This window comes from Plectropomus leopardus, chromosome 22 (genome assembly GCF_008729295.1).
Source record: "Plectropomus leopardus isolate mb chromosome 22, YSFRI_Pleo_2.0, whole genome shotgun sequence".
In the NCBI taxonomy this organism is placed as follows: Eukaryota; Metazoa; Chordata; class Actinopteri; order Perciformes; family Serranidae; genus Plectropomus; species Plectropomus leopardus.
In genome coordinates this window covers 13,063,515-13,075,915 of record NC_056484.1, presented here as the reverse complement: position 1 = coordinate 13,075,915, position 12,401 = coordinate 13,063,515, and the positions used below count along the sequence as shown (strand labels likewise).

At 43.0% G+C, this 12,401-nt stretch overlaps 1 protein-coding gene across 1 annotated transcript in view; it reads right to left on the bottom strand.

The window, feature by feature from the left end:
- Nucleotides 1–12,401, bottom strand: part of znf800b (zinc finger protein 800b) — a 41,967-nt gene that overhangs the window by 4,242 nt on the left and 25,324 nt on the right. Inside the window, 8 exon segments of the mRNA XM_042511385.1 lie at nucleotides 458–575; nucleotides 1,687–2,880; nucleotides 3,338–3,702; nucleotides 3,828–3,990; nucleotides 4,155–4,344; nucleotides 4,542–4,716; nucleotides 7,034–7,177; nucleotides 9,331–9,426. Coding sequence (XP_042367319.1) covers nucleotides 474–575; nucleotides 1,687–2,880; nucleotides 3,338–3,702; nucleotides 3,828–3,990; nucleotides 4,155–4,344; nucleotides 4,542–4,716; nucleotides 7,034–7,177; nucleotides 9,331–9,426 — 2,429 coding nt within the window. The 3' untranslated portion in view covers nucleotides 458–473.

Here is a 12,401-nt window from a genome sequence, read left to right as displayed (position 1 = left end):
AATGACAGGATTGATACAAGGAGAAATCAAGCGGGAGGGAGAACGCAGGAAACAGCTGGTAAACGCGCTCAGTGGTCAATTAGAGCCTGCAGAATGATCGTGGCGTCTTATCGTTGCCCTGGGGAACGGTCCTCTACACAAACATAAACACACACCTCTCTCGCTGCAAAGGAAACTCATGTAGCACAAGCAAACTCACACACACAGACATTCACCAAGTTGCTCGTGTACACACACACACACACACACACACACACACACACACACACACACACACACACACACACCCACACACAGAGCCTGTGGGAGGATTTGCACTGGCAACAGGGATAGGCTGCATTGCTTATCCAGAGAGAAAGCTGCAGCACCACACACAAAAATAAATGAGACGAGGACAGGTACACAGCGATGAAGTGCAGAGTCCTTGTACAGCAGGTAAACCCTCTTGTGTTCTTACAGTGTGTGTGTGTGTTTCACCAGACCAGGGATTTGGAGCGGGTGCTGACTCCTTTCCTCCTGCTGGCTGCTGCCGTCGCCGCGTTGCGATGACTTCGTTTGTGAGACTCCAGGTACAGCTGAGGAAACAATTTAAAGAAAAGCTCATTCGCCTTCAATAGATCCATACACAGTTCACAGATACACGGAGTTAAACTATCTGGTTAGACATCTTTAATATAACAATGGGCAGAGCGCAGATTAAGCAAAGACCTCGTTCTTCTCAGGGGTAAAAACAGGATGTCATTATTCAGCTGATGCATTTTGATACATGATCTACAGATTACTTTCTGTTATTTTTGCCCTAAACATCATCAAAACATACAAAATTAAGTGAAAAATGGCCCTCCAAATTCCCCAGGTGTCTATAATGTCTCGTTGTTCTCCTAATGTTCTCCTCTTACCTGAGCTGCTATTTATCAGTCTAGACTGCTTCAGTGTGAGTTGCAGAGTGTTGGAGATATCGGCTGTAGAGATGTCTGCCTTCTCTCCAATATAATGGAAATAGACGGCACTCCGCTTGTGGTGCTCAAACCGGCAAAAAAATACATTTGACAAACTCTACAGCAATGTCTCTTTCCAGAAATCATGACCTTTTTACTGGAGATAATCCACACACCTTGTTGTGAACAGTTTCATGTAAGAACTATTTTTAATACTTTCTACTGAACTACACCCAGCAACTGTATCACTGCACATAAGGAAGTGTTCATGGACTGTCCCTTGAAAAAACAAACAAAAAGAAAAAAAAATCAACACACTGATATCAATAAAATATTAGGTCATAGACACCATTGCTCTTCATCTTAAGTCGTCATGATGGCACAACCTGATCATCTTATCCACCACAGGGTACGCCCTAACAATGCAACCTCAGACTGGAGTTGATACAGCGCATAAGTTTCACTGTAGAACTTTGTTAGTTCCTACAACAATGTCTGTGGATTAAAATGTATTTTTGGTGCTTTGAGCCCCACAAGCTGAGTGCCATCCAGTTCCATTATATTGGAGAGAGGGCAGACATCTCGACAGCTGATATCTCCAACACTCTGCAACTCACCCAAACAATCTAGATTGAAAAACGCACTACTGGATATGTATATCTGACTTTGGGGAGAACATTCCCTTTAAGTTTAGTAAAGTGTGTTGTTATTGAGTGGAGATTTATGTCAGTAATTGAAAATCCAATACCTTCTTGGCAAAGGCCCGTCCACACTGGTCGCAGGCGTGGAGAGAGAAATTCTTGGTCACTCTGACTTCAGTGGAGGACGAGGATGTGCCGCTGCTCTCTGACTGGCCGTCGTGCCGGCGGGTGTGTGGAGTTTGATTGCCGGACGAGCTGGTGCTGGAGGAGGAGTTGCGTTGATGTGTGTGTTTTTCACTGCGGCGGGTCAGCGGGGGGCTGATGGGACGAGGCTGGAGGGTCTGCTGTCTCTCCTGCTTTCTGGTGACAGGAGGGGACGGGGTGAAGGCGGGAGACGAGAGGTCCTGCTGTTTCCTCGTGACGGGGGCAGGAGGCGGGGCGGAGGAAGAGGAGATGGAGGTAGCTGATGAGGTGGTTGGGGCAGGTGTGGAGCACTCTTGCTTGCGAGTGACAGGAGGTGAGGGAGAGGAGGAGGACGACGACGAAGAAGCGTGACGTCCGTTCACTTCCTCTTTGGCGCTGCTGCTTGTCCTCTTGTTTGGGGTCGTACTATTGAGTACGACCTCGGCGAGCCTCTTCACTGCCCTGCTCTCCAGTTTGGGCATGATCTTGGCGAGGTATGCAGATGACTTCTTGTGCACCACAGTCACGTGACGCAGGACGTCACGTTTGCGGCGTGACTCGTAGCGGCAGAGAGGGCAGCGATAGAACTTAATAAAGATGTCGTTGCCATCCGTGTGCAGCTCGATGTGCTTTGTTAAATTCTGACGTGAGCTGAACTGTCGTTTGCACAGTTTGCAGAAGAGTTGCTTGAAGTCAAAACCCACTGACAGTTTGGTCATTTTGGCAGGCAGGCCGCCGCTGCACATGTTGCCACCACGCGAGGATGATGAAGATAAGGGCGGCGCCATCTTTGGGCTCGATGGTGCCTCCTCCTCCTTCACCTTCATTGTGTTGTGTGCCACAGGAACACCTTTAGCTGTCCCAGTGCTGTCACTAGGAGATGGAGCCGGACTGCTGTCAATGTCCTCCTCCTCCTCCTCCTCCTCGTCACCATCTTCCTCTTCTTCTGAAGGTTCTACTGCTTCCTCTTTTACTCGGATGTTGTTGCTTGGGCCTACATTAGTGCTGCTACTGTTAGGAGTGGCTGCTGGAGTAGAGGAGGCTGAAGTGGTGGAGGGCCTGTTACTTTTGATGCTGTATATTTTGTGGACAATACGCATGTGTCTCTTCAACATGAGCTGAAATGCACAGGAAAAAAAAATGAGGATCAATTGATACAGAAGAAGAGGATACACTAAAATATTTTTCTCAGTGTTTTCAATCTGTTGTTATATCATAAACACAGAGGCCTGAGATACACACACATGCACAAACAGAACTTGCAGTAAATGGAGAGATGTCAGAGTGAGAAGGCTGCTCATGGACAGGCGCCCTGAGCACATTTTCCTCCTTTAAAGTAAACATGATTATTCATACCAATTTATAGAAATAGTCGACTACCATTTACTGTGGTAATACAGTGACTATGTAGAAGAACCTCATACAACTCATTTTAAAAAAAAAATCTGAACTATTCCTGTAAGGTAATAAAATATCACCCACAAGACCAAGTTGAATGTACATCATGCTGCCTGAGACTTTTAAGAAACCAAAAGGTATGGAAGTTTGAAGCAGCCAGCAGGACAACAAACAAACCTGAGAGCTGTAGTTCCTCTTGCAGTGCGTGCAGCGACATGAGGCCGGGGCCGTCTGTGGAGAGGCTGATGCCTGACTCTGAGGTTTGGGCTGGTTTTGGTTTGAGGCAGTCGTTTTAGAGTTGACAGGGGTGGACTTGGAGTTGTGGCTGCGCGTTGGAGAGGCGCTGTTGCTCTTCTTGGGGGGCGTGACCTCCAGAGAGAAGGGCTGGCCAGGCCGCGAGGCGATGCTTGGTGTGATGGTGTCCCTCCGTAGACCGCGGTGCACTTCATCAAAATGACGGCGTACGTTGGCTTTGGTCGCGAAGGTTTTGAGGCACACTGGGCAGGATTTTCCAGTAGGTGTGCTGAGAGTCCTCGGCCGACCTCCATCAACAACAAAAGGGATTATTATTTCATATGTAAACTGTGAGACATACAGACTATTAATTCTAAATCATCAAATTCAATCTTTTTTGTAGTATTTAATTGTAATTTGTATAAACTCTTACCTTTCACCATAGAGAGCAGGCTTGTGGGAACTGTGCGTGTCTCTGTGAACTTTCGGAGCTCTTCCAGTTTGGTCTGGTGCATTTTGCGGCAGTGACGTCTGATGCTGCGGCGCGAATTAAAGTCCTGACCACACAGACAACAGGATATTGTCACATCTTCAACCTGTTTGGGAGGGAGTGAGCAAAGAGAGATAATGGCTAACTACGGTGAGCAAGGTTTGTGGAAAATTAGATCACCATTTAGTATGTGAGAATACATGTTCACGACTATCACTGCGCCCGACTTTACTTTGATACTTTTGCTTCTTGATGTTTCCAGTCACCTACCCCACTAGTGGAGCCCTCATCTTCATGCTGTGGCTTCTCCTCTTTAGTCTCCTCTTCAGCCTCCCACCTCCTCTGTCCCTGATTGTGTCCCGGGCTGCCGTGGCTCTCCGACGCTCCTGCCTGGCTCTGCTGGTTGCTGTCCACACCCTCCACTTGTTCACCTTCCCATGCTACCGGACTCTCTCTGGCACTATGAGGGACAAAGAGACAAACAGTAAAAAATGGGGAAATGCTGGAAGTAGTTTAAAATCCCACTCACATGATGAGGCTATTGCACAAACTGGATTTGTCTAGATAATGCACATCATGTTTCTCTGTGAACAACAAACCAAGTAACCAATTTTAAAAGTACCAGCACATTTTAATCCATCAGTGTATACCACCTACCTCGGTGTGTGCGATGGATATCTAGCCAGCTCCTCTTCTGTGGTGAGGTACTGGAACACGGCCTTGGTAGTGGTCTGAATGGGCTCCAGTCGGACCACGTAGTCTGGGACTCTGGGATATATGGCGTCCAGTAAATCCTTAATGGCAACGCTTTGTCTGTCATCACCCGACGAACCTGGAAAAGAACAATACAAAATATAATTCATTTAAAACTAGAAGGGCACTCACAAAGTGCAGACATCTCCCAAGGCCATACATCTTATTTTGCAATATCAACAAAAGTGAAAAATAATCAGTGTATCCACCCCATGATTTGCATCTGTTCCAGAACTGAATTGGTTCTTCCTTAGCACTGGCTACATATGATTTTGCTAATGTTATCAACATAAGCTAATGTGTTTTTGCTGTTGAAATATATGAACTTCTTGGTTAATGGCTGCACAACACGGAGAGCAGAGTGTACTCTGGGCACAGACGGAGCAGCGGAACATCAGGCACAGTGATAGTGACACATAAGTGTTCATTGTGGTGGGTCCAAAAGTCTGCAGCAGCAGCTCTTCTCAACCATTGATCTGATCAGCTGACTGGATCAAAAGATCAATCATCCATCACGCGACTCAAACTCCTCAAACTGCTGCTGAGGGAAAAAAAGAACTCATGACAAGCTCCGTTTGCTAGACACGGGACACAAAATGATAAAAAAAAAACACACATACACAAACAGAAAAATAGGACGAGACTTTCTAAAAATCAGTCTAGAAATGCCAAATAACTGATTTGCCTTGGCAGTCTTAACAAGGCCTTAATTTTGATATTAGATAGAAGTAGATAATGAACCTATCCTTATCCTGTTCATAAAATGTATGAAAATTAATTCAGCCATGAAGTCATCACCTTAAAACCCTGACCAGCCAAAGGATGCACAGCCTATCTGTATCTGTTTTCTCACAATGTCTTTGAGCTCAACACTGAACCCCAGCCTCCTTGTGGCAAATTCTGCATTAGATAAAAGTCCCAAAAATGCAAAAAGACAACATGATTCCTCAGAGGCTGGTCACTCTCCTCTCCTGAATTCTCTTTTGTGTTACTGAGCTCTTTCAAAATGCCCACAGAAAAGGCACAATGTGGATGGGTTTGTGTGACTACATTTGGAGAAGATGAGGGTCTCTGGCTACAAAACATCTTCTGTTTATGCAGTTTTGGTTCGGCACATACTCTTATCCGCACAGCGCTTTCTTTTAGAGTGAGAACAATTATTTTGCCTCTCTAAAGCCTCCTTTATGAGGATATTCCTCTTCGGGTAAATGTGTTAGTTTATGTCTTTACAGCAGGAGATAAAGGGAGGATAGAAAGAGAGGAATTGAATTTTGGGCACTCTAAAAATGGGTCACAAATCATCACTGGAGACTGTATAGGTTCAGTGTCAGGGCTAGGTGGTGAAAAATGGAGTGTTTCAAGGAAAAAAACCTTTTGTTTATGCGAAACCACACAATTAATGCTCTTCGTCTCAATGGTGACAAACACACACCAATTAAGTCATTTATCAAAATAACAATACAATACACTTTCAGCCACTAGTAATGGACTCTTGATTGAGAAAAATTAAGCCAAAGAACAACTTAATTAAGACCACCAGCGAAAGGAAAGATGTGACGAAACAAAGCTCTTTTTACAACAACAATCATTACAGTGGATAAAACTGAGCAAAAGATAATTGACCGTTTGTGTTCAGATTGATTTCTCTTTTAGGAGGAGAGGAGAGCTGAATCAGAACAGAGATGAAGGCTTCATGCTTTGCCTGAATCTCCCACCACTTCTAAGCAGCAAAGAATAGAGACGTGGACACATGCTGTGGCTAATGAGAAGTAGATAAAACACAAATGCTGCCGGATCAAAGTCAATATCCTTACCGATATGAGAGCAGAGCAGAGGAGAAACTGCACTTTGAGCGAGGGAAATGATTGATGGATTGAATGTGTTACTATGTGCATGTGAGTTTGTGTGCAAAGGAATGAAAAGGCGCCGTGTACAGACAGAGGAGATAAGAGGGGAATAATGAGTAGGAGACAGATGGCGTGAAAGAGGGAGAAGAAACCTTGGAGTGACAGAATATAAGAGTGGAGAAGCCTTAGGAGACGTTTAAGTAATCAACGAGTCTGTGCATGGTTTTGTATGTGTGGTGAGTAAACTGGGCGTGTATGGGTGACGAGCTCAAGTCAGTTTGATTCCCCCTTTGTTCAAGGAGTCCCCGTTTGTCTGTGTGATCTGTACACGTTTGCATTTGTATGTTCTAAGCACGCACAAAACTTCTGGGCTCGGCTCTTAGAGATTTTACCTGTTCTGCTCATCGATTTTGCTTTTGAGTTCATGGTGGTTTTACCTTTGCTGTTTCGTTGGTGCTTTGAATTTTAAGAGCTACGTTTGTCAACGAGTATGTATTCTAGTCGAGTGTATGTGAGTGTGTCTGCATCCTAATGTGTCGTGTCACTAACCGTTGGGCTCCGGCAGCCGTGATAGGCAGTAGTACTCTTTGTGTGTGATGAGGTTGGGCAGTCCTCTGAACAGACTGCGACACAGTTTACACTCAAAGATGGTGTCCACCTCCCTCAGCAGCATGTGCTTCAGCTGGCTCGTGCCTGCGAGTCAAAGAACAACAGTGAGGATTACTTACAGTGATAACAGGGAGAAGTGTAAGACACATACCATGTGCACATGGCCACCTGAGCAATCAATCAAGTGCAATGCATCCTCATTATCTGATTGGATATGGCTTTTCTACACCGCTTTTTTCTGGTCTCCCCATCAGGTGATCATATATAAGAAGCCCATATCAATGATAATTTTATCATTTTTAGCAACTGACAAGTCAAGTCAAACTTAAATGTTTATGCCGATATCCGATGTGCCAATAACTTATTTGGCCAATAACCGTTACCAATATCAATACACCCACTTTTCTCACCCCTAATTTATTTTAGTCTCTTCTGTAGTGGAATTATCATCATATTATGCATACTCTTCTCGTGATGGCCCACCAGCAATGGAGACATAAAATACAATGTTTTTCAGTGTATAATAATTATTATTATTAATTATATAATAATTATATAATTATTATAATAATAATATTCATTGTGCACAATAAAATAATAAAATTCAACGTTCTTGTGTAATATGACAATCAAAAAATTATTGGTTTTTAAATTCGATATTTCATTTTAAAGCCAGTATCTGTTGATACCGATGACGGGCTGATATCATTGTGCATCCCTTGTCGGAACGGTGTTATTCGCGGTAATCCCAAAATGAGTGGCTCCACTAGCTACCCTGCTCCTACCAGACCTAAGTGGTGCGCAGAACAGAAAACTGAAATCACTAAATAGTACAATAATCTGGTTGCCATGATTATGAATAATGTCCAACTATAAACTAGACTTCCCTTCTCTGTTTGAGAAACAACATTTACCAAAAACAGGAAGGGACTGTCTGAAGTTGAGCTTAAAATGGAGAAAAGACGCTGATGAATTCCAGTCTGAACAAAAACCTGTGAGGTAAATAAGCCTTATCCCAATAAAGATCTCACTGGCATTTTAAAGGACTCCGATGATGATTGCCTTTGCATTAAGTGCTATTTTGCGACACAGCTGTCATCACCTCCACTTTATCTGCCATCGTCGTCATCAGCATGCTGACTCATTTTAATTCAGTTTGTCCACATGGAAGTGTTCAGTGCTTTGTTGGATCTCTGACTCATACGTGTGTCCTCTGTACAGCTGCGTGCGTTGCATGCTTTGCTGGACATTTCACACGTCTGTGCAGACACATTTCATTCAAAATCACTGACTTAAAACTGTCAGGCTGACTCACACATTGTAACTAGCTGTCACACACATGTATACAAAACACTCTCTGTGGTGTCTTTTCATGTGTCTCTTTTACTCTGTCAGAACTGTGTATCTTTGGTTGTTGCACAGCACTCAATATGGCTTTCTTAGAATATGAGCACACAAAAAGAAAAAAAGTAACAGCTTTGAAAAATGTGATTTTCTGCTTTCATGGTTCAATAGGTCTTGTATAACACAAGATCTGGGCGTGTTAAGCCTCTGTTAATGCAAAAGAGGTATTTCCTGCTACACTGTTAAGTTAAATGCTCTCCAGCAATGAACCAAAGAGACAGATAAGACCTTTTTACACAGAGATCGCGCTACAGGGCTGCTATGAAGTACTTTATGCCTCCTTTGCATTTTTACGCAGAACCAAACAATGCCAGCATCATGCTGCTCCAATGTGTGATTTTAGACAGCATGCTGGCATTGCAGAATCAAGAGAGGCATGACATGGCGTAGAAATGGCGCTGCATGTACACAAGCAATGTCCTTGTTGCAGCGCCCATGCTAGCTAAAAGGCGAGACAACTCTGCCCCCCATTACATGAGCACACCTTTTATGCAGAATGGCGAGGCGGCATAATGGTACAATAATCCTGACTTGAACAGGTAGTGAGTTGTCCTTTTCATTGTGAGTCGGCGCATGTGTTGTCAGTGATGGACTGCTGTTGACAGACTACTTATATTATTTTCTAATAAAAATGGTTCTAAATCAAATGCATTATTGTACATTTTTCTTTTTTTTTTCATCTTCTTGGGTGGATTAGTTTTAAATATTGCGAGGCATAAAGAAACAGAGCATGTCATTACTCTTGTCTGGAAATACATGCGCCGTGCCTGCATTATAAACAATAACTAATAGAAAAAAATGAATAGATAATCAGAAAACACAAAGACACAAACCTGAACGAAAGCATTCAATTATCTGCTGAATCCCAGACTTGGAGGTCTGCAGAGGCTGCTGGAGCAGAGGAGGATCTCCGGGCTCCACGCACAGACCTTGAGAGCATGAAAGAGAGAGAGATTGCATTTTATCAAAACCAGCATATAATTACATCAAAATGTGACAGTCTCTGAGATATATGTCGACACCTGGGAATACTCGGGACCCGGTAAGGCAAAGTATATTGTGGTGTGCTTAAAAGGACAGGCACAATCAGAGGCACACAAAGAGGTCTGTATCAGACTGTGATTCACTCTGACCTCATTACCTTCATGCTAACACACACACACACACACACACACACACACACACACACACACACACAGGATGACTATGAGAAAGCAGGTCATCTGTCATTCCTTATGATTTAAGTTCATCATTAAACACATCCCTTGGTTTTATCAAAGACGATATCAGAAGGGAAGTGCACGGTAAGCAGACGTTAAATGATTAATGAAAAACATTTCTTCCAAATTCAATCTCCGTGTGATGTTTGTTCAGAGGACAACAGCTCAAGTGAGACTGTTGGCAAACATGCAGTGGGGAGGAGGGGGGGGGGGGGCAGAGTCATGCTGATGACAAAATTTTTTGTGCTTAGTCCAACAGCGTTTCAGAGCCAGCGCAGCATCTGATACTTCAGCTTGAGTGTCACACAGTGCCACTTTATCTGGCAAAACATGACGTGTGTCCAGGAGGAAACGTATTGATGTGTATTGGAAAATGTTTTGCTTCTGCTCAACCTCAATCACTGTGGAGTGCAGGGTCGGCTGGAAAACAGCAACCATGTTGTTTCGTTTGAATTACTGATCTGCTAATAAGGTGTAAAAGCAGTGAAGAAATCAGCCTTCACCTTCAACATTTCTGGTATCTTGAAAGCTTTGTTGATCCAAGAATTTTAAAATACCCCAATATCCCACAGGTTATATTTATAATATTCAATTCTAATCCTGTTCTGATTATATTCATTTTTAAAATACTATATTTTTTCAAAAAAGGCTTGGGTGGTATCACAGTCCAACAGTTTACCAGGTTATTTGGAAATCTGACAGCATGAACACTGTCCAAAATACATACACGCTCTTCTTTCTATTAAACTAACTGTTTTTCGTGCACAGCATGCACCGCCAGAGGTGAGTCTCTGGTCTCTGCTGATGAACAGGCAGCTGAGCTAGCAGACACTGCAACACTGAGTGGTTGTAGGTGGGAATAACATAACAGGACTGAAAACAGCTGCTACAGCACAGTTAGAAAACCCAGAGAAAAACAGTATATTTTAATTTTTAACTCAGTGAATTAAGGGTTTGATTCAACCAAACCAGAGCTGGTGATTGTTGGAGCAGTGGACTAACTAACCTAATGACTTAAAAGAAAAACCAAGATGGTTTTGGTGAGTTTTATTTTGTTTTTGCCCACAGAGAAACTGTCATGTACCATATAACTAGCTAAAAGTACAGGAACGTGTGAAGGATAAAAAGAAAACGACTGACAGAGGTTCTGACTAGGAACCAAACTGATAAGGACTATCAATAAGAGTAGTAGCATTGATGAAATCCTAACGATACCCATCCCTGATGTACTGTGTGTGCAATATATGCAATTTAGAACTGAGATTTAATTCATAATCTGTGTGACGTCTATTTTCTAAACAAAACAGGTCGGCTTGCCTTCTGCCAGATCGTAAATCCTCACTAAAACACTGCAGAGAACAAATCATTCTGCTTTTCAAAAAAAAAAAAAATTAAAAATCCAAAACAAATTTCTGTCTAAATCAGAAAAACACTAAAAAGAATTTAACAAATGCCCCTTTAGGGAGTTATTTTAATCTTATTGATCGGAGTGCTAAATTATTTTTCTTTTGTATTAAACATTAAAAATAAAAAAGTAGGACTGGGGCTATGGTTCCTAAATTATTAATGCAAGCCGACTGTGGCTGACCCACTGGGGGGCTACTACAAAGATGGATTGTGGGGAGGTAAAGTGCCCTCATTCTACTGGTTTTCATGCATATTTTCAGATTTTAGATCAATGCTATGTTAACTTTTCATGGCAGTTGGCACACAAACAGAACAGGGTAAACAGCCACAAGAGCAGACCAATTACACTCACAAACACCACCACAGACCCTGTAATCATGTCAAACACTTTCTAATTTCTCGCATTGTATCGCTGTGAAAGAAGGTGACTGGGAGAACATGATTTTAGCTGCATCAAAAAGAGCATTTTGCAATGGCGACGACAGGGACAAAGCTCCAAATAAAACATTGTCAGTGTTTCCAGCTGTGACAAATGTCCACTGTTTGTTCGGTTTTGAAGCAAGCACTTCAATTACAGCCTGCAAACTGCAATTTATGCTTTAACCAAGAAGCACTATTGTCAATCAGAGTACAATATTTCATGCCAGCATATATATTAAATCATTTTTTACTTCTTTTTTTTTTTTGCAGTTTTGCTCTGAGATTACATTATTTCTGGTCAGATAACAAGACTAGAAACGGAGGCTTTGCATGTTTAGAGCCTTGTTGGCCCCATGCTTGAATGCACATACAAGCACACAAACCAAAACCACAGGGTTAGACATGCAATGTGTGTGTGTGTGTGTGTGTGTGTGTGTGTGTGTGTCTAGGTGAGTAAGAGACAGACAGAAAGCAAAATGAACAGCAGACAGACCGACACACCCACAAAGGCGCAGAGAGAAAGAGAGCTACAAATGTGAATGACAACTGTGTGAGCGGGTGTGACACAGAGAGAGACGGAGATTATGTATTAATGTGTGACAGAATGTGTTTTCCCTGTCCCCATCCCCCCACACTTTTCCCAGGCAAACAGCTATAATCCCAGCGGGGCAGGTCAACGACCCGCCGACCTCCACACACCCCCTCTGCGATGGGGTCAAAGATCAACCAATCAGGAATGTTGGTTCATGCAAACAGCTTCCTTAAGTTAGGAATGTGCAACTCTTTCTTTAGCAGCATTGTCAGAAATTAACTCAGTATTTACGTCTGATATCTACATCTGTTTTTTGGGGAAAGCA